The 26,821-nt window shown below is 36.4% G+C and overlaps 1 protein-coding gene across 4 annotated transcripts in view; it reads right to left on the bottom strand.

Moving 5' to 3' along the window:
* Positions 1 to 26,821, bottom strand: part of Ac76E (adenylate cyclase type 2 Ac76E) — a 200,061-nt gene that overhangs the window by 16,422 nt on the left and 156,818 nt on the right. For all 4 annotated transcript variants that reach the window (XM_074091532.1, XM_074091535.1, XM_074091534.1 and 1 more), the window contains 5 exons: positions 21,061 to 21,273; positions 8,231 to 8,358; positions 7,571 to 7,729; positions 4,498 to 4,630; positions 1,175 to 1,382 (listed from right to left, as the gene is read on the bottom strand). In XM_074091532.1, the coding sequence (XP_073947633.1) occupies positions 1,175 to 1,382; positions 4,498 to 4,630; positions 7,571 to 7,729; positions 8,231 to 8,358; positions 21,061 to 21,273 (841 nt within the window). The remainder of the gene's footprint in view (positions 1 to 1,174; positions 1,383 to 4,497; positions 4,631 to 7,570; positions 7,730 to 8,230; positions 8,359 to 21,060; positions 21,274 to 26,821) is intronic.

Genomic DNA, 26,821 nt, shown 5'->3' with positions numbered 1-26,821 from the left:
ACAAATAATGTGATTTGGATGACAACGCAAGTACATTCCACAAAAATAGCTTTCATTGAAAGTAAAGTTTTTACAAAAACATGTTAAGTATATTTATTCATAGATACTGAATGAAAATAATGATTTCTAAGATAATACCGTAAAAGAGAAAACTATTTTAATAAATTTCAGTTAGTTCCTTAGCTTATGTCTCCGGCTTATGTAGTAAAATACTTCGTAAACTAGATTCAAGTAGTTAGCTTTGAAACAAGTTATCTTCCTCGTTAATCTATTTTATTTATCTACTGAAGCGTAATATTCTGTGCAGCTAGCTTCCAACTCGACGACCTAAAACTAATATTGAAACTCGCCCTTTCTATTTTGTTTTCAAATAAGGGATAACGAAAGGTCTAATTAAGGAATGTGTCTTGTAAAGTCTTAACAAAAACTGAGTTTTGGAAAGCTGGATTCAGAAAATTAGATACAACCAGTGAAAAGACAGCCGGTGAAATTATAAGAAGTCATCGCAGCCCGGGCAATGTGCAAAAGGCAAAATAGCAAAAACACATTGCATCACGGCGTGACGAGGTAAGAATCTGGCCCTATACTATCAAGTGCAAAATTCAAATTTCATATCTTGCCGACCCGCTAACGCTAATATTATTTAATACGAGAGTGAGAGCGACAGCACGTTACGAACTTCGATTTTCGAATTTTGTAGCAGCCCCCCTAGGTTCAATTCCCGTGCCCGGTTTATCTTTCTTGATTTTTTTCACTTTGTTCTAGGTAGATACGGTATATTTTCTTTTTGTTTCTAATAGGAAAACCGTATTATCTGAAGTTCAATCTTTGGTAAGTAGATGGGAAAGAGTGTTTTAGCATATTCTGTCAGTCAGCAGCACCAATGGAGTTGTATCATACAGGAAGCAGCAGATTTTAAGCAGCCGAAGCATAGTCTATAAAAAAACCCCTGGCCCGGACTGCCGAAGACCCGTGTTCGATCTCTAGCTCAGCATTTCTTTTCTGACTTTTTCAATTTATTCTTATTACAGTACCCTATACTTAAGTAAACTAGTCCATAATAACTGATTTTTGTTCAATTAGATTCTTAATGAGGGGAGGCCTATTTCCAGCAGTGGACCTTCAACGGTTGATATGATAATGAGAATGTTAATATTTTTAACAGCAATCATACCTCCAGGACCCCCAATCGTAGTCCTCAAGGACTCGGTCCGGACCACTCTGGGAGCGGCATCTTCGATGCTGTGCTGCGACGGCACAGGACTGATATTGTCCCTCGGTTTGGTCGGCGACACGTCGTTGTATATTGACGACACGATGCTGGCTTTGCGATCGACGGTGCACACGGAGAGACGGCCATTCTCTGACATGCCTGAAGGTTTCTGGAAAGGTGAATGCCATTTCAGTGAAAACTGTAAGTATTTTATTAAAGATCGAATGTACATCTCCGAGTGAAATTTGCGGTAAATAATTTTATTATGATACATCCTTCTGCTGACCTTCTGAGAGGAGGCCTGTGCCCAGAAGTGGGACGTATATAGGCCGCGATGTAATGTGTGTGTGTGTGTGTGTGTGTGTATCACTCTACTGGACATAAGTCACTCAAGAATGAAAAGTCTTGAGCTACTATAACTCTTGATGCAGATAACAGTCGTGGCCAGATCTCAGAATTGATGACTATGCTGTGTCCGAGTCCGAGCATTTTCATGCAACCATTATATTTCATAAAATGGCCAGCTAGAATTGACCATATCTTTTAAGCTTCGAGGATGATAAATTAATCTAAGTACATTTGGCCATATTTATTAATAAAGAGTATGGAAAATGAAAAAAGTAATAAGGACTGGTTAGGTAAGACTTTTTGAATAAGTACTTAAGACTATCGTTTGTAATATCTATAACTCTCGGCATTATTCTGCAAAGCTTTCAGCAATAATTTCAAAACAATGTTTCAAGCTGTTTTTATACCCCACAGAATACGCAAAGACCCCGTATCTACAACAATATTTTATACCCATTCTGCTGAAATATTTACTTATAGCCTAAATATTAAATTTTCACCGTCTAGCGCTTTCATTCCATATACGATACAATGCCAGACAAACAGCCTAGACGGTGCCAGAAACATAAATACTTCGTTTTTTTAGCATTAGAAAGAAGGAAAGCGATCTTGACGTGTCTTTTTATTGAAAAACACTTTTGAAAAATAAGCCACAACAAATACTTAACAATTAGCAAGGACATATGATCATTTTACATGCTTTTAATACTATGTAATAGTAACTGTTTATGTAAAAACGTTTTTCAATAAAAAGACTCGTCAAGATTGTTTACCTTTTTTCTAATTCTAAAAAAAACGAAGTATAGTGCGAGTTGCGGTAGGTATAAGTCGTAAAGGTTCAAATAAATAGGTACATTTTCATACTGTGTTACACAAATACGATCTTTCTTTTCCTTTAAGATAAAATAAGCACGCATTGTATCACTATATATTCAACGGCCGTTATGAAGTAAATCCTGACACATTGCAAAACTATGAAGTTTCTGAATATTAACAATATGGATCACAGACAAAATACAATGGTTACTTGTTGCGTGCGACAGAGTACAGTTTAGCATTTTTTGATTGACAATAACAATAATCAGGAACTTCATAGTTGTGCAATGTGTCAGGATTGATTTCTTAGTGGCGAGGCACTATGGATTACTAATGTATGGGCAAAAAACTTTTCCCAAAGTATCACATCCCAAAACATTTTACTCAAAATATCATTTGGCAAAAAATCATTTGCTAAAACAGCTTATTGCAACTATACAGTGTTTCGAAAATAATTACTTAGTCATGTTTCATATAACCAAGTATTATTTAGTCAAATGTATCGTTTGGCATAAAGCACTCTTCCCAAAATATATTGCATGGCATAATAACCTACTTTTCTGGTAGCAGTTCGTTTCTGTGGGGGACGCAGTTCTAACCTAACCTACTTTTCTGATAGCAGTTCGTTTCTGTGGGGGGCGTGGTTCTAACCTAACCTAACCTACTTTTCTGGTAGCAGTTGGTTCCTGTGGTTGGTTCGTGTACGAAACGTTATTTTGAACAACATTTTTTTTAATATAATATTAGCCAAAAGAAAACGTTTGCTTACTAAACGTTTGTCATAATAAAACTTGATAATGTAAAATCATGCCAAATGATAATTTGACCAAATGAATAAAATGCGAAATGTTAATATGCTAAACGAATGCGATAAGTTTTTTGGGAAGTGAAATTTGGCGAAACATATTTTGCCGAAACGGCAGTACACCGGGTACTATAATGATCATTACTATGTTTGCTCGGATTCTTATCGCCTCCGCGGCGCGCCTCTTCTATGGCGTATCATAACCAATATCGTTTCAAAGACAATCAAGTAACAAAGGTCCCACATTCCAAATTTCAAGTTTGCATTATACCGTCCTTCTCCCTTTTCCATCAAATACTATTAGCGTGAACGTGACGACACGATACGAAGTTCGAATTTCCAACTGCGGACTATAAGACCAGCCCCAGGATACGCCGAACCTAACCCTTCCAACTTGCTACAATTAAGACAATCCAGTATCGAACGCTTTGATCTTAAGATTGGATTACTGGAGGGTTATCAGCCTTAATTTGGTTCGATGCAGGCACAGATAGCTCGACGTATTTGGATATTCGAGGATCTAAAATAAGGTTACGCGTTTATTGGAACTGGGAGAGGCTTTAGCTTGCGAGCGGAGAAGTTTGGAATTGTGCGTGTGAATACAGATTGACGTGTATGGATGGTATGGTTATGTATGAATGATTTTATGTTTGAGACAGTGGGTTTTATCTTTGATTTTATAGTCATACCTGGAGTTTACGATGGTTTGTATCTTGCTGATGTATTTTCAGGCAATGAATTAATTAACGTTGGAAAATAATTAAGACAACGTCGTTCACTATTAGAAAAAACTTAGGTGCAAAATAGGAATGAACTGAAGTTTTTAAAAAAAAAACCAGGTACTTATCGTAAAAAAAAAGATTTTTTGTATTGTGTTAAAAACATTATTGAGTCATTTTGCTCTATTTATCTTTATAAAGCTTCCTTTAAAATATACCCCATTGCTATTGTATTACCGTCTATTTAACACCTTACGACGTACACTATTGCAACAAATAATATTCTGTTTCCCTTTATACTCCATACAATTATCGTTTTTCATACCTATTTCGATTTTTTTTATTCATTTTGAAACATTATGGTCGTAATTCCCACGCGGGCTCAGTGCGGATTGGGAACTTCACACACACTATTGAATTGCATTGCAGGTTTTTTCACGATGTTTTCCTTTCCTTCCTCGTAAAGCTCGTGGTAAATTTCAATGTAATTTCACACATGAATTTTCATTACTAACTAGGTATTATTATAGTAAATGTTTCTCATGTGTAGATGTCAAACGTGGGCTAAAGCTACTTTATTATAATTAAAGTCTTACCTTGGGAGGTATAATAAGGTACGTCTCCACCTTGTGGTCAGCCAAGTACCCCTCCCGGGAGGCTCCGTCACCCGGCTCCACCTCGAACCTCCCGCCGAGCTGCAGCTGGGTGGCTTTCGTTATGTGCACCCGACTGAAACGAAACACAACGTTAAAAACTAAAAGCAATAAAAAATTAGAAACAAGCGTCTCAATTTCGTATACAGCTTAAGGGATAAGAATACACTCTGATTAAATTCAGCAGCTATATTTAGAAACCTAAATCGAAAACGGTTAAAAACTTGCCGTGGAAAGTCCCACCAAAATGATGTCTTTTTAAAATATTATTTTTTAGTTATAAATAACCCCCAAATTTCAAGTTGCCTCAAATACATTTTTAATTTTTTTTGCAAAATATTTTTTCACGCGCCTGGCAATCCCTTCCCGACTAAATCGTCTGACTTATTTTTTTTATTAAAAATTTAGGGGTTGATTTAGCCCTGCTACTTACCAGCCAGGTCTGCAGTTCCGTGTTGGGGTATAATTAGGAGAGGTATTGGGCAAGTTTTCAGCTTACATCAAATACCTACCCAAAAATACGGTATTTGACAACTCCTTAATTTGCCATATCTTAATATTACTTTGAAAATATAGATATACAGATAGTGTTTAGCGAAGAGAAAATTTAAATCGGTTGAAAAATTGATTTATAGTGATTTTTTTGAAAAATCTGTATACCTGTCTCTTTCTCAAACGTTTTTCTCTATGCAGCAAGTATGGCGGTACTGGCGTGTGACGTCACATGCCAGTTTGTCTTTCTCTGTCTAATCTTGAATTTCATACCATTATAACTTTGTTATTTGTAAAGGTAGCTTAAAAATTGTTTCTCTATTCGATAACAGGCATTGTGATTTTTTTATTTATAAATCATATACAAAATAGTCAAATACCGTATTGTAGCCAGCTCTCCTACTAGATGTGACGTAGTCTTGAATTCAAGTTTCGAATGAAAATTCTTGCCAAAATTCATTTTTAACGATTCTCTTTTACAGTATTCGGATGCTTTTAAACATTACGATCATTCACCAGCCCATGGTCAACTTATTCAACTTATTGTCAAAACTTTTGAACTTCGGAGTCAACCGACGCGAACCAAATACATAAATTTTAATAAGTTAACAAAGACGTTAGCACTGTCCGGTTGCCATACAAAGCTAAGTTTTTTTTCTTTTAATGCTTAAATGTGCGATTCAATGCGAGTGGGGTTATCGTACTATCTCTCTTTAGAATATCGCTGGAGACAGAGACGATATGCTAAAACTGCTAATGTTAATTCACAATGCGTCCTGGGTCTAAAACCCTTAACTTAGGTAGTTACTTAAAGTATTTTTGTACGAAAACTCATTCTAACTATATTTGTATACTTACTTTTTTCTTTCAATAATTCTAGGTAATTAGCTTTTTTTATTTCTTTTTTTTATTCGACTGGATGGCAAACGAGCAAGTGGGTCTCCTGATGGTAAGAGATCACCACCGCCCATAGACACCTGCAACACCAGGGGGATTGCAGATGCGTTACCAACCTAGAGGCCTAAGATGGGATACCTTGTGCCAGTAATTTCACCGGCTGTCTTACTCTCCACGCCGAAGCACAACAGTGCAAGCACTGCTGCTTCACGGCAGGATTAGCGAGCAAGATGGTGGTAGCAATCCGGGCGGACCTTGCACAAGGTCCTACCACCTGCAAACTAGCTGCTTTTAGCTGCAAAAGCTGTTTTTTTAAATCTTTTTTCTAACGAAATTTGGTATCTACATTATTCTACATTATTATTACGAGTTTTGTGTCAGGTAGCGGTTGCGAGAATTCAATTATGTATAATTAGAGAAATTTGGCAGAGTTACGAATTCCTTTGGCGTTATTGGTCTCTCCATTATCATTTATACTTTGGAATCGCATAACCTATTTGAATTATTAACGAAAACTTTTTTCATTATAACTACTTCGTTTCTCTACATATTGTTACGGCGGTGGGTTATGTGATATGTCATAGGGATAGGTAAATAAAAACATACAAAAAAGCAACACTACAATGGTGTGTGTGTGTGTGTGTGTGTGTATGTTGTATGTACCAAAATATAAAAGCTATATCAATGTGAATTGCCGTAAAATACCGTAAAAGCTTTTCCCTGGACACATCCTGTTAGTAAAATCGAATTATTCCATACGAAAGGCTTTTAGTTAATAGGAACATTTTTAAAGTATCGCTCACAAAAAGAGGCGTTATTAGGTTATAGTTCTCTATAGTAAATAATTATATAAACTGCTATTTAGCCGCGTCTTATCGCGCGTATACCATTAGATCTTGCAGTTTACTTAATTGAAGTATCTAGGTACCAGGATTTTGTTAATTCCCAGAAAATACACCATTGTCTCATCCAGTTCTTGCCAGCTAACCTGCGAAGATCATCGCTCCACCTAGTCTGAGGGCGCCCTACGCCACGCTTGCCGATTCGCGGTCTCCACTCAAGAACTCGTTTGCCCCAGCGGTTATCGGTTCTTCGGCTGATATGGCCGGCCCACTGCCACTTCAGTGCTTCAGTGGCCGAGGATCGTGCTCAGTGGCGTGCGACTGGAGAGGCCTATGTCCAGCAGTGGACTAAGATAGGCCGATGATGATGATGACACCATTGTCTTTATTTACGTTGAACATAGAACACCTAACCTATGTTTTTTTTTAATATGATAGGGGGAAAACCCGGAAGCGGGTCATCTGATGGAAAACAATCACCACCACCGCCCAAGGACATCAATAACATTAGTTTTAACCTTTCGTCTGCCGTGTGACGGATCCGTCCAGGCCACGCCCCCAAAGTAATGTACCTTACATAATGCTTACGTTACTAGAGTTCAATTTTCTTCGAATCTATTATGGGCCCCCCAATGTAATTTGAAACCTGAAAAACCTAATTAGAGTCTAAATTTCACCTTTCTTTTTTAATACCAAAAATTACCTACACTAACGTACCAAAGGTTGAGGTAGGGATGCGTTGCCGACCCTTTGAGAAATGGGCACTAAACTACTATTAAACTCACCCGGCTATGCCACCAGATTCCATGTGGTTGGCGAGCGTGACGTCATCACTCCATACGTCAAACTGCCACTTGCGCAGCCCCAGCACGCCGCATAGCACGTTGCCGGTATGGATGCCAATGCGCATGTCCACGTTGAAGCCGGTCGCTTCGCGGACGAATCTAGATAAAGGAACGTGTTAGAGCGGTTTCACACTACGGCGATCCGAATCCAATCCGATCCGAATCCAAGCTAAATCCGTTAAACTGTGGCGCGGGAGTAGTCATAGAACTAGAATTGGATCTAGTGCGCAAACTATCGTACAGTCTATGACCACTCCGGACCATAGTTTTACGGATTTGGATCGAATTAGAATCGGATGTAGTGCGGAACCATTTTTAAAGTTATACTAAAAAACGGTCAAGTGCGAGTCGGATTAACATGCCTGCGGTTCCGTACAAAGTCATAAATAGGTCCCGTGTTAGCAGAGCGCTCCTATAAGGAAAATGTACGCAGTCAGTTTTGACATACATACAAAGTTTTTATTAATTGTACTGTCAAAGTTATCTTCATATCTTAAGTTTCTAGGGAAACTCAAACTAAACCTTTTTTTAAAGTATATACTTAACTAAAGGCTTGCGTTGACATAAAAGTTTGGATGATAATGATTTTTAAGTTATTACCTTATAGCGTCAATCATTTGTAGGCCCATATTGACGCAGTTGTAGGCATGGTTGGGACGTGACACCGGCAGACCTGATACGCAGTAGTAGCAGTCCCCTAGTATCTTGATGCGCATGCACTGGTTCTCCTGTTAACAAGTCACACGGTAAGAGGAAAATTTCACTATAAAAAAATAATGTTTGAAACAAAACTCGATACGATTGGTTTTGGCGTCTTTTTGAATTTTTATTTCAACTCCAAATTTTGTTACTTTTACGGTCATCCCGTAAAGACCATATCGAAAATATAAACTGAAACATAGATACACAGAAAAACCAGAAAAATAGACCAGCGCTGGGAATCGAACTTAGGTAATTGGCATTCCGAGCCGCGTGCTATACCGCTATACCACCACTGGACCAGTATACCGCTACACCACCACTGGACCAGTGCTACCACCACCACTGGTGCTATAGCACGCGGCACGGAATGCTGAGGACTTGGGTTCGATTCCCAGCGCTGGTCTATTTTTCTGGTTTTTCTATGCATCTATGTTTCAGTTTGTATTTTCGATAAAACTCGATACGCTCGATTCTCATGTGTGTTTTCATGTATTTTTTTAATTGATTTGTGTGAAATAAATAAATGATAATAGAACAAACAAGCAAGTCACAAGTATAAAGGAATTATCTTCTTGTTTAAAATGTAAGTATGTGTTTATAAATTAGAAGTCGTTAGTCGTTTAAACGAATCGATTTTTAATTAATATAAAGGTCAACGCTAATGGGTTTGGATGTGCGCTGGATGCACGTGAGGGTGTCAATGAAGATTGGTTCTAGTGGACGGTGACCTTAATGGACATCGATTTTAGTGACAGAGGGGAATGTAGGTCAGAAATAGGATGTTTTTCTTTTATTTTATATTTAAACCATTTATGTATTTTTATTAAGTTCATACACTAACAAAGAAGTAAAAATTCTTTAATTTATTGGAATTGTTTGAGTTTGCATATTGAATGATTATGTTTGATTTGATATGTTAATATATATAATACTAACCCTTAAAAAATAAGACTTGTATATTATTACAAACAAACTATGGATCCTGGTCTCCAATAATGCATTTTTGATTTGAAATAACTGAAAGACGACAAAGCATCAGTAGCTCCGATAGAAATGTGATTGTTAATAGAATGTCGGAGATTTTATTTATCTCAGATCATAATAACTAACTTATAAAAGTTGAATAATCTTCGACGTTGTCATTTCAAAGTCCATTAACTCAAAAATTGCTGGACCGATTTTTACCAAACAGCTTTACGGTGGAAAGGAAACTCGTCATGTAAAAAGCTGCATCGAAATCGGTCCATCCGTTTGAGAGCTACGATGCCACAGACAGACAGATAATGGAGATAAAATCAGAACATCCCTCTTTTTGCGTCGGCGGGTCAAACAAAAGACAAAGTCTTGGCTTTTACAGTCATTAATCTATATTGTCGTTTTTTTTGTCGTAAGTTATTTGAAAAGCACTATTAGACAAAACCTTCAACAACCACGAAGTTTTTTTTAAAAACGAATAAAAAAATGGGTTCCCAAAGAGATTCGAACCCGCATCCCGTGTCTATATGCGCTCAGGTGCTACCAACTGCACAATCTCACTCTCAACAAATTTAAGCCACAGAGATGTGGATTCGAGTTCCGGATTTTTTCTTCTTTTTTACAAGCTTTTACTTTTTAGTTTCACCTGTCCCGTTGTATCTGTCTGTCTGTAATCAAATCTTGCAAGTTAAATTCGACCAACTTCCAGTAGTTGGACTGACATTAAATTTGGTACCTACACTTATGTAAATTGCGTGACAATACAATAATCTGGTAGTGATTTCCTGATAGTCCGGCCAGGCTCGTCTTCACAGGACGGAACTCTTCAACGATTAATGGCATCGACTTGAAATTTGGTATGCAAAATAATTTAGTTTGGGTGACAATACAAGTGCAGTCAACAAAAAGTACAGTCAGCAAAAAAGTTCGTATTAAAAATGTTTTTTTTACCAAAAACTTATTTAATAATTCTGCTAATTATAACAAAAGAAGATTGGTTTTTTGAAATCTTTTTGTATTTTTATTTCAATTCCAAATTTTTACTTTTACGGTCATCCCGTAAAACCTAAATTGAAAATACAAACTGAAATATAGATGCACAGAAAAACCAGAAAAATAAGACCAGCACTGGGAATCGAACCCAGGTCCTCGGTATTCCGTACCGCGTGCTATACCGCTACACCACTGCTGGTCAAAAATTGTGGGAATTGGTGGTGGTGAGAAAATTGACCAGCAGTGGTGTAGCGGTATAGCACGCGGTACGGAATACCGAGGACCTGGTCCGATTCCCAGTGCTGGTCTATTTTTCTGGTTTTTCTGTGCATCTATATTTCAGTTTGTATTTTCAATTTATAACAAAAGAAATAATATAAGATAATAGACCACTAAATCACAACTATCATCGCTTCCACACAAAGCTGGCCCGCCATATAAATTCCTAACTTCCCAACCAGAGTTCACATATTACGTTAACCCCGAAGCTTTCAGATTTTATACCCTCTGACGTTATGAAGCTCTTAGAATACCAACCGGGAATTATGAAGATCTGAGAAAGCAGCGATACTGAAATATGATTTAATCAAAACTTATGGCGTTTACGTGCTTTTGTATTGGAATAAGACTTCATTCTTTTGTTGGCATGATGAGCAATTTTGTACATTTAGGAGCTGTTTCACCATCCATTGATTAGTGTTAGCTGACGGTTAAATGTGATGCCGTCTCCGTTTATTCGAACAAAACAAATAGAGACGGCATCACATTTAACCGTCAGTTAACACTAATCAATGGATGGTGAAATAGCCCCTTATTTATTTATATCAGAAAACTCGAAAACGGCTCCAACGATTTAGAGGAATGAACTAAAGGAATTTATTTGCTCACCCGCAACCTTATGATAGCTAAGTTTATGCAAGATATGCGTGTTCATGCAGTTTCTCCACCTCCACACCGTATGAACACACACAAATCACACAAACCCATCGATCACCACCATCACACTACACTGACGCGTTTCAAACTCAACTGGAGCTCATCTTCAGAGCAACACAACCGTACCTACACCATGCTACCAGATGTTAGACTAACAAACCAAATCCATAGGTACATGTAAATTGTGGGACATAATTGTATAATATGTATTTATGCAGATTACGTTTTACATGAAAACACTTCGAGAGACGCTGGTCGACGGAGCTTCACTCGAATTTAAAAATAATAACTTGTAAAATACCTAGTATAAAAAAAAATACTTTAAAAAGATCAGTTAGAAGCGAACTTGTCAAGATGATGGATCATTGTCGTGCGATAATGTTAGATAGATCTTCGATAAGTTCAATAAAATAGAGCTTAGTTGTTGGAACAAACATACTCTTAACCTTAGTAAATCTACAAGATATCTTTAAACTCATCATCCATCATCCCAGACTATAAACGTCCCACTGCTGGGCACAGGCTCCTCTCAGAATGAGAGAGTTTGGGCCGTAGTTCCCACACGGGCTTAGTGTAGATTGGGAACTTCCCACCCTCCATTGAATAAGGGCTAAAAGACAGGCGAAATTTGCTGGATGGCGTTAGTGTCGTGAGGTTTTTTGACGTTACGGTCTTGCTTGCCTAATAACTAAGTAAATGAGCCAATTTCATTCTCTCTCATTTAGTTATTAGGTAGCCAATTGCAAGCAAGGCCGTAACGTCAAAAAACTTCACGATACTAACGCGATCTAGCGATATTTTTCCTGTTTTTTTGCCCTCATCTCATTGCTTAGCAGCCGCGCAACGTACCTATGTTACCACAGATAACGGGTGTGGCCTGTAATACGAGCAAAAAATTAAGACGTAGATCGTCCTCGTCAAACTGAACAAAATCAGTTCAGCGACTTTTAAAAATAATGGAGTATATGAATTTTCCTTTTTTCATACAAATTAAATACTGTTATCAATGTACCTACGCAATCCTATAACACAACTGACGTCACCTGATACGCTACAAACATCAAGAATTTTGCTTTACATTGCTTCTTCGAATAAACTTAAGTGTAATAAAAATTCAGAAAACTAATTATTTTTAAAAGTCGCTGACGCTGAACTAATGTTGTTCAGTTTGACGAGAATGATTTATGTTTTAATTATTTTTGCTCATGTTACAGGCCAGACGTGTATAATTTATTGAATCAGGCGTTACTTTGCGGAGGTCCATATGTTGAACTCTAAATGAACAACTACTTTTTCAAATTCAAACTCAATACACGTCATTTTTTAAACTACCAGCGCTTTCGGGAAGACCATCATTGCCATGTTGCCATGCCATAGTTCATTGCAACGTTCTATGTAGCTTGCTTTTACAAACAAAGAAACCAGTCTTGATCCCATCCATTTTTTATGTAAAGGCAAGTTAAATGTCAACCCAAGTCAAGTATGAAAGGGGGGAGAGTATTTGATTGATGGGGATCATAATACGGAGTTAGCCACTTGGAAAGTTAAATAGAAAATTGTGATAGAAGCCGAAGATAGCGAACTCAAGGAGATATCAAAAGAAAATACAGTTTAAGTGGATGTTAATCTGTTTTAAATTGAAAATGTTTTAAGTTGAAATTAGAAGTGCCATTTTTGAGGAATTTCCAAGTTTCTATTTCTAGCGCCGTAATGACTTCAACTTTGAGACTGAAGAAATTCGCAATTGCAATCACGTTTTGTTTCCTAATCAAGTTAATTGCACCAGCAATGTACAACAAACAAACAGAGAAACGACTAACTGTTTTTATGCGAGTATTGCATTGTTTGTATTTAATTATAATATTTTTAGTGCAATTAAGTATTTTTAATTGCAATATTCAAAACAATTTAGGGTTCAATGCGTAAATAAAAAAACTCTTTTGTTACTATTATTAGGTATAATATCGCGATGTTAAAATATCCATTTACAGTCATCTTTTTTGCGTTTAGTTTCAGAACTCAGTTAAAATTCGGAATATTTTAAATTGATTGTTTCTATTACAGTTAACCCCCAGTTTAACACCTTTGAATCCGTATTCTAAGATATCTCTAAGTTAAAAAAATTACAAATGTAATTAGGCGTAAGGACAACGACATAAAATACAACTCATTCGCTTTAATACTTAACGGAATTGAATTTAAATTGAATCGAGGAAATAAATGCATCCCTTTGTTTCAAGCTGTATCGGGTAACTGTTTCAGAAAAAAACAAACCGTACCGTAGCTTGAATAAGGTTTGCATTTCAGAGAATTAGTCGGTCCTGATTTAATCCATGCAATAAAGTAAATGGAATTATAACGTTGCTTTGAGAAGGGTTGCTATTAGGATTTCGAATGAAAAGTAAAACGTTTCTGATTAAAAGTAATTAAAGCCACGCCATGTCAAGTACTTTTAGAGAAACTGAGAAAGATTTTGGACAAATAAACTACCGCACTGTGGGTTTCTAAGTGCTTTAAAAGCCAGCAAAAACAAAAAACAAGCGCTTCACAGTATCTATGAACATAAAGTTATTGATTTTCTGACTTTTTCTCTACTTAATGAACTAACACAATCACTTTGCTGACCCTCGAGCCCGTTACAAAATTTACACCAATATTCAGTATTCAGTATTTATTTCCTTAACAATTTACATTGTGTCGAACAATATGCCTTTATCTGATGACATGTTTACTTAATTTATTATAAATTATTATTACCTATGAATTCACTGACATCATAATAACACATTTTCAAAAGAAAATCTCTGAGGCGGTGTTTGAAAATGCTTACATTATTTCGTGTATTTTTGTTAGTGAGGGCCCTAATAATCACATTTTATTATGTTTTAGTAAAAAAAAATGACCTATTATTTTCCTTACAAAATTAATTAGCACGCAATGTATACTGCTTTGTTCGTATTCAAAACGTCGCACTTGTTGACGTGACAGCTGTCACAGAACGTTTCTCTCTTATCAAATTATTGTACGCATTACATTGCCGCTCGAAAATGTTTCAAAAATTTATTACGCTCTGTTAGTTAATTTTAAATTAATAATTTTGTTTTGATATCGGTTCACACCACTTAAATCTTCCTCTGGTTACAGTTTGAGGTAGTATCAAAAATACATGCTGTAGACTTAAGGTCTTTTGGTAGTGGTAGGCTATTGTACAAATGTATAGTATGGTTTCTTGTGCTATGTTGAACTACTCTGAGGGGGGGTGCTATGGATTTTCCTAAGTCTTTTCTGCATGTGCTCTTCACATGTCTCGTATCTCTCCGGGTGATTACCAGAATGTAGAGACAAGCTACCGTCAGGATATTTAATGTCGTATTATGAAACCCCAAACCGTATACCGGTGTAATGGCGTAGAAATAAAGTGATGATCGAGAAGTATAAGCATTATTAGCCGCCGGGGACTGAGGTTAGTAGCGATTTTAGGCCCACAAATCACCTTTATCGTTCCACAGCTGTATAATACAATAAATAACTTTATTTATTGCCAATTTTCAGTGGACTGGAAATGGTGGTATTGTGGGTAGACCGTTTCATGTAGTGACGCGTTTTATTCAATGAGTTTGTAGTTTTCTTCTGGGCCTGGCTGTATTGTTGAGGTGTATACAATTTATGCGGCATCTCGTTATATGTGTGTAAATGAAGAAGAAGGTATATGATCACTTCATTTATTTTGATTATTGCTGCGAAACTCGTATGAGAGTTGATGACAGATGACAGTATCTGTCGCAGGTGGGACTTGTGCAAGGTGGATTGTATCTTGCTTGCTAATTGCCGTAGCAGTGTGCGTTTCGGCGTGGAGAGTAAGACTGAAATTACTGGCACGTAGGTATCCATCTTAGGCCTAGGCAATCTGCAATACCCATGTGTTGCAGATGTTATGCTGAATCTTAATCAGTAGAATTGCTCATGCATAGTCGTAATAGTGACTTGTCAGGGGGATTCGATTTGTAGCATTCGAACATGGCGGATGTAGACAATATCTAATTTTGCTATTTCTGTTTCTTTGGCTAGTTGAAGTATAATTTTGATAGTGTTTTATGCGGCGATTAACCTTAACTGTGAACAATGGTCACAAAATTCTGTATTGCTCTCGTGTCTGACATTTTTTAATGCGCAAGTTGTCTCCACGTGGTTTCTGGAATTTTACTATCAAGTTGCAAAAACTACAGTCACCGTACAACGTCGCTCCCAAAGAGAGTTTACCTTGACACTGGCGAAATTTTCCTATTAATTAGGACAGAAAAGCTATATTTTAAACGAGAAGAAGAAAGACTTGTCAGGAAAAGTGCAAGTAATGTTATTAGCGTTTTATAAATTGTACAGTCAACGTCATAAGTAAGTTATCACTTTTGTACCTTGTCACTTTAACGATATGTTTGAAAATGCAAACGAAATTGTGTAACGACTGAAAGTGACAAGGTACAGAAATTTATGACGTTGACTGTACTTGAAGTGAAAATACAACATAATTGGTGGAATATTAGCTTTAATGTGTTTCTCTTTTCAGGTAAGAATTGTTATTTAGTTACTTAGTTCTTTAAACTTAGATATGTGTTAAGTATTAGTGAATAATAAAACCCCACTCTTTTCAGAGCAACTCAGTCTATAGTTTTATTTCACCGCTTCAGAGAACCTAAGAAAACTGTGTGGACCACACATTATATCAGCTTGACAGGACATAGGTCAAACCATTGGGCTACTACGGCTTTAGAGTACTTAAGTATTATTTATGTTTAGCCTAAATTGAATAAAGACAGGTTTTACTTAAAGACCTGAAACAATTGGCATTGATCACTTTTTTACAATGTGGTCTAATTCCAAAACTATTTCGATGAATAGGATTATTAATCATTTTATAAACATTTTGTAAAAAAAATACTAAATGATCGTGTGTATATTTGCAAAATAACGTTTGACCGTGGTTTGAACTTCATCGTAAATAAAATAAACGTTATGTATCTAAACCTCCTAATCCTAACAATGACAGTGACAGGTGACAGGCAAAGATAAATGTATTTTTTAACGCCATTGCAACTATATGGTTAGCTATTATTCTGGTAACAGTTATAATATAATAAATAGGAGAAAAAATTTGAAACCCAATTAAAACCAAAATCCTTCAAATAGGTGTCTTAAATTCGCCTATTTTATGAAAAAAAATGTGAAAATCAACATTGTTTTTTGAGACCAATGCCAATTACTTTGCTCACCCGCGACCTTATGATAGCTACGATGACATCTACGCAAGCCATGTATATAGTGTCTTCATGCAATTCCTCCACCTCCATACTATAAAAATACACACAAAAACAACTATCACCACCACCACACACTACAATGACGCGTTTTGAACTCAACAAGAGCTCATCTTCAGAGCAATACCACCGTTAACCATGCTGCCAGATATCAGACTAAGGAATCAAAACAAAAATTTAAATTTGTCATTGTAAATTTTTAGTTCATTGATATGGACCTCCGCAAAGTACCGCCTGATTCAATACATCAACTTAAATTTGAATTACCTACTTACATACTTGTAAAAATATATATCGCAGATTCATTTTAACTTCAACGATTTTAACTTTTTCTAAGCGGTGAAATCTTGGGTAAAAGCTTGGAATTTACAAAATCAAAGTTCTGAAGCATCGAATCACACTTTACGAGTAAATACCTCCTATTGTTTCCTTTTACTCCATTAAAATCCTTAACGCTTGGCCAGCTATTCGTTATGAGTTTTCACAATTTGATACTTCCAGGTCGTTGGATTTTGAGGTCGCTCGCAATATCTATTATATTCCAACTTAAAGTTTATTTACTTCTGCTTGTTGTTCAGTGGAGCATTATTTAAAGGCATTATACAGCTTAAGACGCTGTATAATCAGACAGAACAAAAGAAAGTGGAGATGCTATTTAATAAAAATATTTTACTTAGCTTTGAAGTTAAATTAAAGATCCTTTTTTACATAAAACTGATACACTTGACCCTTATCTCACCAGATGAAATATTTCTGATGTTTCATCAAAAAAAAAACATTTTCTCAAACATGCTCGGAAATGTATGCGTTAATGTCACGAAATGGAGACATGAAGTTTCTCATTTATGGCTCCCTACCACCTCCCTACATAACTTCTTGGCCTAGGCCATGAAGTATGTATGAAAATTCATTATTGTCCGCTGCTCTAACTTTTTAAATTTGCTTTCTAACATTAAACTGACAAAGGAAAAATTACGAACAGCCAACTACCACTACTCTGTAAGCATTTGCGATACTGCGATGCGATGCGATGCGATGCGTTGCGATGTGATATATGGATGGATGGATGGATGGATGGATGGATGGATGGATGGATGGATGGATGGATGGATGGATGGATGGACGGACGGACGGATGGACGGACGGACGGATGGACGGACGGATGGATGGATGGACGGATGGATGGATGGACGGACGGACGGATGATGGATGGACAGATGGATGGACGGACGGATGGATGGACGGACGGATGGATGGATGGACGGGATGACGGATGACGGATGACGGATGGATGGATGGACGGATGATGGATGGACGGACGGATGGATGGATGGACGGACGGATGGATGGACGGACGGATGGATGGACGGACGGATGGATGGACGGACAGATGGATGGACGGACGGATGGATGGACGGACGGATGGATGGATGGACGGATGGATGGATGGACGGATGGATGGACGGATGGATGGGACGGACGAACGGACGGACGGACGGACGGTCGGACGGACGGATGGATGGATGGATGGATGAAATATTTCCTCACATTGTTTGAGAAAAGCACTATACAAACCTCGGCCAGAACAGGGATTGCTGGACTCGTTTTATCCGACCTCGTCCATCAATCCCTTACTTCATGGCCTCTGCAGTAATGTACTATTACAATACACCGCCTTTACGAGTCACTTTTCTGTACTAACAGCGTTTTTGGAAAGACCATCATTGCCAATAAGAATCGTCTCAAGGAACTTGGCAGAAAGTCATTTTTACAAGCTTTTCTTTAGTTTCACTTGTCCCGTTATCTGTCTGTCTGTCTATCCATCTGTAATCAAATCTTGCAAATTAAATTTGACCAACTTCCAGTAGTCAGATTGACTTGAAATTTGAAATGCTTATGTAAATCGCGTGACAATACAATAATCTAGTAATGACATCATGGTAGTCCAGCCAGGATTGTCTCCGCAGGACGGAACTCTTCAACGGTTAATAGCATCGACTTGAAATTTGGTATGCAAATGTAGTTTGGGTGACAATGCAAGTACAGTCAACAAAAGGTACAGTCAGCATAAAAAGCTTGTCTAAAAAATGACATTTTTGTGGTTAGGTTATTTCAATGTATTCTAGTTGCAGTATAATTTGTTTCCACAAATATATACACTTCTCAAACTGCATGAACAACTTGGGCTTCCAAATTACCGAACAACTTTAGTATCAACTCACCCTTCAAGTTTGATTATCTAGTGTCAAACTCCTAACAAAACATGCAACTTTATCTTAACAATCTCAATTTAAATTTAGTGCATCACACTTGTTCCAAAGTTCGAAATGTCCGCAGTAAAATTTAAATTACAAATTGATTGCGACATCCGTTAGTTAAACTCTTCTGGGGTTTCAGTCGTTCAAGCGTTCTGAATAGGTATGCCGCGAAATGCGTTTAAAATCTCAAGGGAATGTTGAATACTGCGAAAATGTAAACATTAAGGAGAAATTATGTTCACTTGTGGTAGCAAAAACGGGAAATTGTGATGTGAATAGACTGTATATTCTCCTGTTTATAGCACACCATCGTAAAAACAGAAAATACTGTGTTATTATAGTGCGTTACCGGCAATCAGGCTTTTAAAAGAGGTTAAAGTACATGACATTAATTTAATTCATCATCATCATCATCATCCCAGCCTATTAACGTCCCACTGCGGGGCACAGGCCTCCTCTCGGAATGAGAGGGCTTGGGCCGTAGTTCCCACGCGGGCCCAGTGCGGATTGAGATTAATTAATTAACTAAAATTCAGACTTTGTTAACTTTCTAACAAAATTATAATTGCCAGCAACGTACCCCAAAGTAAAGTGACAAGTAATAATCAAAGTACTTATCTGTCGGCTGTACTTACTTGTCAATTTACTTTGCTTTACTTTACATGCGTTACTTTAACCTCCCTTAAAAACCTAGCTGCTGGTAACACACTGTAGATTACGTACTTGAAACTTCAATACTATTAGTTAAATTTATAATGTACAGAATAGTACTTTAAACACATATTTTTAAGATTTCACTGGCGATTGTAAGACGTTAAAGACAAAATTGCTAGGGCTCTGTAGTCCTACGAGAACCCTTTATAGGTTTCTCCATGTCATATTCCAAGCCACTTCCAGTGGTCGGATTCACTTAAAATTTAACATATCTTCCTATGTAAATATGGCAACAATACAATAATTTGGTAGTGATATCCTGGTGGTCTAGCCAGGATTGTCTCCGCAGGGCGGAACTCCTTAACGGTTAATATACCTACCTAATCGAATTAAAATTTGGTACGGAATGTATCTTGGGTGACACTGCAAGTACCGCCACGAAAAAACACAGCCAGCAAAAAGCTTGTATTAAAAATTATTGTTTCATCGAAAACACAAACTGAAACATAGATGCACAGAAAAACCAGAAAAAGAGACCAGCGCTGGGAATCGAACCCAGGTCCTCAGCATTCCGTGCTATAATTATATGGATATGTGTATATGGATTTTACGGGATGACCGTAAAAGTAACAAAATTTGGAGTTGAAATAAAAAATACAAAAAGGCTCCAAAAACCAATCTCAATTATTTATTTAACAAAAATTTATTTATTTCTCATCTAAACCCGTGTGTTTATACAAAGTGTTACCCAGTTCGGGGGTTTGCGAGAAATCCTTTTCACTGACGTCCGAGGGTAAGTTTAGAACAACGATACTTCACTCCTTGTTATAGTTAAGCCCGAAACCTTGCAAACTACCGCGTAGTTAGTCTCACAAGTTTGCCTGCGGTTAGTCTAGCTAGTTGATGTTTTGATATAAGTAACATATACAGCGAAAAGTATGATGTCATCTTTCTAAAGGCAAAGTGATAAGCAGGGGTCGGACAAAAAGTGCGGATGACGTAAAAATGACGTAATCTTGCACACAAGATGATGTTTTTATTTAAACTTCCGTGTGACATGTAGTAACAATGTAGTAATAATGAAGTAACAAAATAATCGTAAATAAATCAATGGAATTCAGTGAGTAAAATAAATTTCATATCGTTTAATAAAGAGGTTGATAAATGTTTATGAAAATCAAAAATACTATTTGAAATCATCTTATAAGTGGTTTGAGGTCATCGGCACTTTTTGTCCGACCCCTGGTGATAAGGTTCTCATTATTTCGTTATTTTCTAAGCTTTGGTTTTTATTCTAGAACTATTTTGATGATTAAATGAGATGAGACATAAAATTTTTGCCATTTTTTTTTCAATAAGTACACATTGTAAGCAAGATTAATATGTGAAATACGTGAATATATTGTTATAATATTGTTCATCATAAGTATATTCTAGCGAATAGAGAGTCGTAAAAAACAATCAGTGAAAATTTTCTTGATACTCATGAGCTCTAAAGTAGCGTCGAAATATATTTTATTTTGCAAATTATTCTGATTTTTTTCAGATTTTTGTCGCTTGGTTTGATTTGTGCTATTTAGTCATTAAAGTAATGACTGACCTGAGCAATTTGATCGAATCGTCCGAACAGCTCGTTCAGAGTCCTGACCAAGTCGGACGCGCTGAGTCTCTCGGACAACGGCGTGAAGTTGACAATGTCCGCGTAAAGGATGCTGACGTTATTGTGCCGTTGGACGTGCATCTCGTGGAATCGGGTTTGCTTGGAGCTGTCAGCACACGCGTCTGCCATCTTGAGCATTATTGAGCGTTTCACCTGCAACAAGAGAAAGACAGATGTACATACTTATTGATTTCCATCATCACAATCATATCAGCCATAAAACGTCCGGTGTTAGACAGAGACCTCGCCCTATTGATTATAAATTTGTTATTTTCTGTTATAGTGAATTTATCGTACGGTCGGGTGAACACAGTGATCCCATTAATATTATGAAATGCTGTAGTTTGTATGTCTGTTCGTTTGTTTGTTAACTCTTCACGTCTGATCCGCTGAGCCGACTTAGATTAAATTCAGAGAGCTCGAGTCCTGGGGAGGGCATAGGATAGGTTTTATCCCAAAAAATTGCATAGTTCCTTCGGAATACCGATAAATGAAAACGGAGTCGCGGCTAACAAAGCCAGTATAGTTTATTGATAAAGGACCTCCACAAAGTAACGCCTGATTAAATAAATTATCTAAATGAAAAGTTCCAACCCCCACAATTTAACTATAGTTCCTATCTATTGCGTCTAATAAAAGAAATGATAACATTTGACATTTAATATCATAATGAAATCGTCGGACTGTCTGAGCTTTCCCTAGACGGGAATAAAACCGCTATCCACTCGGAAAGCTTTCAGCGTCGCCGGGAAACTTTTAATTTACAGGATCAGACTCTTTCCAACTTAAGTTTTGTTGTTGACAGTTAGATTAAGAAAGATAATTAAAAATAAGTCTCCAGATTTTGACGCTCAAATTAATCCGAAGATCAACGAATTTTTCGAATAAAGCGACGCGCCTGGCAAATGGTCGGAGCTTTAAGCGACAAAAGTTTTTGCAAATATAATTAACTAGGCGCAGATAAAACTGTTTTACCAAACTTTCATTAAATTATGTCAATTACGATACAAAAGAGTATAAATTTAAATTGAGACTACTATATTTTAATATCGTTACTGTTTTAAACTATATACCGATTTGACCTAAAGCAGAGGATCACCGGGCACAGTAAATTATGCGGAATTACATTGAAATTTACCACGAGCTTTGAAGAAAAATTGAGTGCACAAACCTAATTCAACGGTATTCCCAATCAAACTACTTCTCATTGAGAGGAGGCCTGTGCCCAGCAGTACACGATGTGATGACTGTTAAACTATTTTAATTTGCTCAGAGAAACGAGTGATAATTATTATACCTAAACGTTTCGGTCACATTTCAGTGGCCGTGTACACGAGTAGACTCTGACATGGCAACAGTTTTGTATGTAAAAAAAATATTCCTATTTTGTCTATTTTCTACACCTTTATGTAAAGGTCACTTCCAGCAAAATCTCGATTCGGTATATTTTGGCACTATTGAACTATAATTAGATTTTTTTTTAGCAAATGGCTGTGATAGCAATAATTCTGCTTTAATTTTACAATTATTGTTCTAACATAATAATCAGTAACTTTATACGTCTTAACATTTTCACAAATAATTTTATTTTCACTATTTTTATCGTTTATGAACTTTTTACTTTCTCGTTTGTTTTTTATTTAGGGAAAGATATTTTTATTATGATATAGGACGGTTTTGTTGACACATAGGTAAGGTACCTAATATACTGAGAAATCCCCGCACAATATCTAATAGTTCTGATTTAAGAGTATAGTCAAGGGCATAAAAATATAAGTAGCTTAGGTATGTACATTACCAAGACATCAAAAATATCTATACACCTTTATGCCACTAATAATAAGGTATGATATATAATATTTGATGCTATGGTTGTATATACATTTATGGCCTTGACTATACCTATCGCCCAAAAGATTTTGAAATATCAACTACGTAATACCTTACTAACTAACTATACCTTATCGGCCATAGTTCACTAATTCCTAGTGACACACTAAGCGGTTCTACGAAATGTTTGCATCAGACAAGCCTTTCTGGCAATTAGGTCAAAAATAGACGAATGACGAATCATTCGCCTTTGTATTAAAAACGGCAAATAACATATTGGTTATGGGATATTAACATAAACAATAGATTCAATTAAATTATATTTATTTTAATATGTTGTTAGGAGAGTCGTGTACTACTCACTAAACAGCGTGATCTATAATAAAACTAAACCAATGCATTTCTCTTCAGGATAGAGACGCATATAAAAACAGCGAACACTTGACAGTGTAAACTAGTCTCCATGTGAGTAAAAGAGAAAGTCATACAAACCACAAGTTAGAGTAGGACGGATTTGTTTTTGTTGAATTCCAACATAACATACATACATCATGATTACGACGACTTAGCAATTAAACAAGATTTGACAATGTGCGTAAAAGTTTTCTGTAGTGATTTTCTTATCTCTTGACATAAACAAAGCAGTATAGGTGCATGAGGCACTTCAAAATATTTCAACGCTAGCTCCGTCCAAACAATTTTCCGAACAAAATCGTTTGCGGCATAGCTCTCAAAAGTATTTGCCTCAAAAGTATGTAACCTGACCAACAAAAACACTGTCACTTCAAAGTTCAATATCTCAAAAACAGCTAAAGCGATTTTGATGACACATATGTAAGAACCATTGCTAGGAAACTGGCTTTCAAATAAAAAACCGCGTTCAAATTGGTCCACCCTTTTAAGAGCTACGGTGCCACAGACATACACACGGACAGACAGACAGACACACATAGCGGTCAAACTTATAACACCCCTCTTTTTGCGTCGGGCGTTAAAAATTAATCATAAAAGCGACTAAATCCCAATTCATTATATAAATTAAATAACATACATTGCTAAAAATTTTGTAAAAATTCTTATAGTTCAGAAATAAATTTAAAAATAAATAAAAAAACTCTAAACGCTACTTTATAACTCAAATCTATCGAGAGCATTTACAGAAATTGTGTTTTCCGATTCTGACTTTGCTAGTTCCTGTACCGACCGATAAACAAACGCAACAACTCGATCTAATATTTGATTAAAACTTTGAATTTAAACTTTTACATATTATAATTTACTTAATGCTCACAAATATACAAAGTAAAATTAGCAAATAATCAAATGCAAATCCTGAACAACATCTCTGACGCCCAACATCCGACTTTTCTGTTTATGACGTCGTCTCGTCAAACCGATGCGTCATCTCATATCCTATGACCCACTTATTAATCATGACTAGACGGTTCAACGGAACCCTTTCCCACATTCAAATATTTACACAGATTTTCCACGAAGCGTTCGAACGTGATACTTTCCAAGTTGAAATTTTAAGCGTGAAGAGAATTTGAGACTTGCTCTCAACCTTCAGCTGTTTAGCATGACAATGTGTCTATTTAAAACTAGCTATTACCCGCGACTCCGTTCGCGTAGAATTCGGTTATCACTATCCCACGGGAACTGTGCATTTTTTTCGGGACTCTAACTATCTGTATACCGAATTTTATCTAAATCGGTTCAGCGGTTTATACGTGAGTAACAAACAAAACGAACACATAAACAAACAAACAGACTTAAAAACTTTCGCATTTATAATATTAGTAGGATAATAAATGATAAACAAACAAACAAAACAAACACATAAACAAACAAATAGACTTAAAAACTTTCGCATTTAAAATATTAGTAGGATAATGGTTAGCAAATAACACTATCTAAATCTAATTGTAGGGAAGTGAATCGGATTTTTTACTCTCATCTCTCATCCCAGCCTATATACGTCCCACTGCTGGGCACAGGCCTCCTCTCAGAACAAGAGGGCTTGGGCCATAGTTCCCACGCGGGCCCAGTGCGGATTGGGACTTCACACGCACCATTGAATTTTCGCAGGTTTGTGCAGGTTTCCTCACGATGTTACCGCAAAGCTCGTGGTAAATTTCAAATGTAATTCGCACATGAATTTCGAAAAACTCAGAGGTTTTGAATCTGCGATAGGTCAAACCACTAGGCCAACGGCTTTTTTACTAATAGCTTTAAATTACTTAATTTAAATTATAAATTTTGAATACAAATTCAATATTAACGTTGACATTCTTTCTTGTAACTATCAATTTCTAATTATTATCATTATCGATACCAGTCCTAAAGGTTTTTGTTACTAACAAAATGCTAAGAGCTCTCGTGTCTTGAATGAAACGATTTACTTATTAATTATAATAATTCGACAGGGACGCTGTTTTGCAATACTGAGTCAACTCACTGTCATTTTGCAATACAATCATCATCATCATCATCATCATCTCAGCCGTAGGACGTCCACTGTTGGACATAGGCCTCCCCCACAGACCTCCAGTTGCTTCGGTTGGCAGCGGCCTGATCCACCGTGAACCCGCAGCTTTAACCAGCAATACAATGTCAACTGTTAAAATTCTTTTCTAAGGGTTGATTTGATATTGTATTGCAGAATTAATCAGGGTTAACACACTATTGCAAAACAGCGTCCTATGCCAAGTTTCGCTTCATCTTTGATAATCCGAACTGCAAAGGTAAGTATACATTTTTCTTCCAACATTTATTTTTAAGGTATAATTTATTTATGTTTCAATAAGTCAAAATTAATTGACCGCTACTGCGTTTGAGCTACATCTTATGTTTAATCTACATTTAACATAAGGTGAAATAAAAGTGAATCTTTGGAAGAGATCGCTTTTTAGCGATAAGACCGCCTATTGTCTACCAAATTTTTTTATTTTATAATGTCTCTGTACTGCGTTTGGTGACCAATAAAGAATATTTGTATGTATGTATGTATGTAAACTCTTTATTGTACAAAAGAAAAGAAACAAAACACAATTGACAAACTTGTTGATTGTTGTGATTTGTATTTATTTGTAGCATTGATAAGATTTAAACTAAAAGCTAAATCATTTATTTTGAAAGACGTTGCATTCCTCGAATCTTTGAAGTCTGTTCAGTATTGGCTTTTTAGTGTAATTAAGACATTAATTTTCTTGACTTACAATTCATCAAATAATTTGTTGTTAATTTTCCGCATTTACAATTCGTCAAACACTTTGTTGTCCTTTTTATAGGCCACGGGTTGCCAGAGCGCAGACTTGCCATACTATGATTCTTCCTTCTTAACTCAGTTTCAAACTTTTATTCGATAATCCGACAATACGAAACACAATGAACTTTGTTTGTAAACCCGACCGCCTCTTTGTCGCTTTTCGATAAGATTTTATCGTTCGCATTAACAACCTCGTTATCTGATAAAATATTCACATTTGTATCTGATAAAACTAGAACAATCGTTGCCCTAAATTATACAAATCAGGTTGTTAACATAAGATAAGATAAGACGTATTGAGAATGACCCGGTTTAGTTGTTTTCCTGTATTGTGACACAATCAAGATGATGAATACCTTAGAAGTTTACCGAACACCGATGTTTTTAGTAGTCCATACTTGGTGAACGATGTTTTGTTTATCTCTAGACAGAAAATTTTGTTCATCACATACTTGTATTGCAAGTACATCATGTCTTATCGTATCACAAATAACATCATTCAAAAATGTCATTCGAAAGCGGAAAAAATCTGTAATGATACAAAATTACAGCTCAAATGAAAAATTCGGACTACTTGACTAAGACTCTTTTTAACCCCCGACG

Source organism: Choristoneura fumiferana, chromosome 8 (genome assembly GCF_025370935.1).
Source record: "Choristoneura fumiferana chromosome 8, NRCan_CFum_1, whole genome shotgun sequence".
Lineage (NCBI taxonomy): Eukaryota > Metazoa > Arthropoda > Insecta > Lepidoptera > Tortricidae > Choristoneura > Choristoneura fumiferana.
The sequence above is the reverse complement of the archived record's forward strand: the minus strand, read 5'-3'. Positions and strand labels throughout refer to the sequence as shown.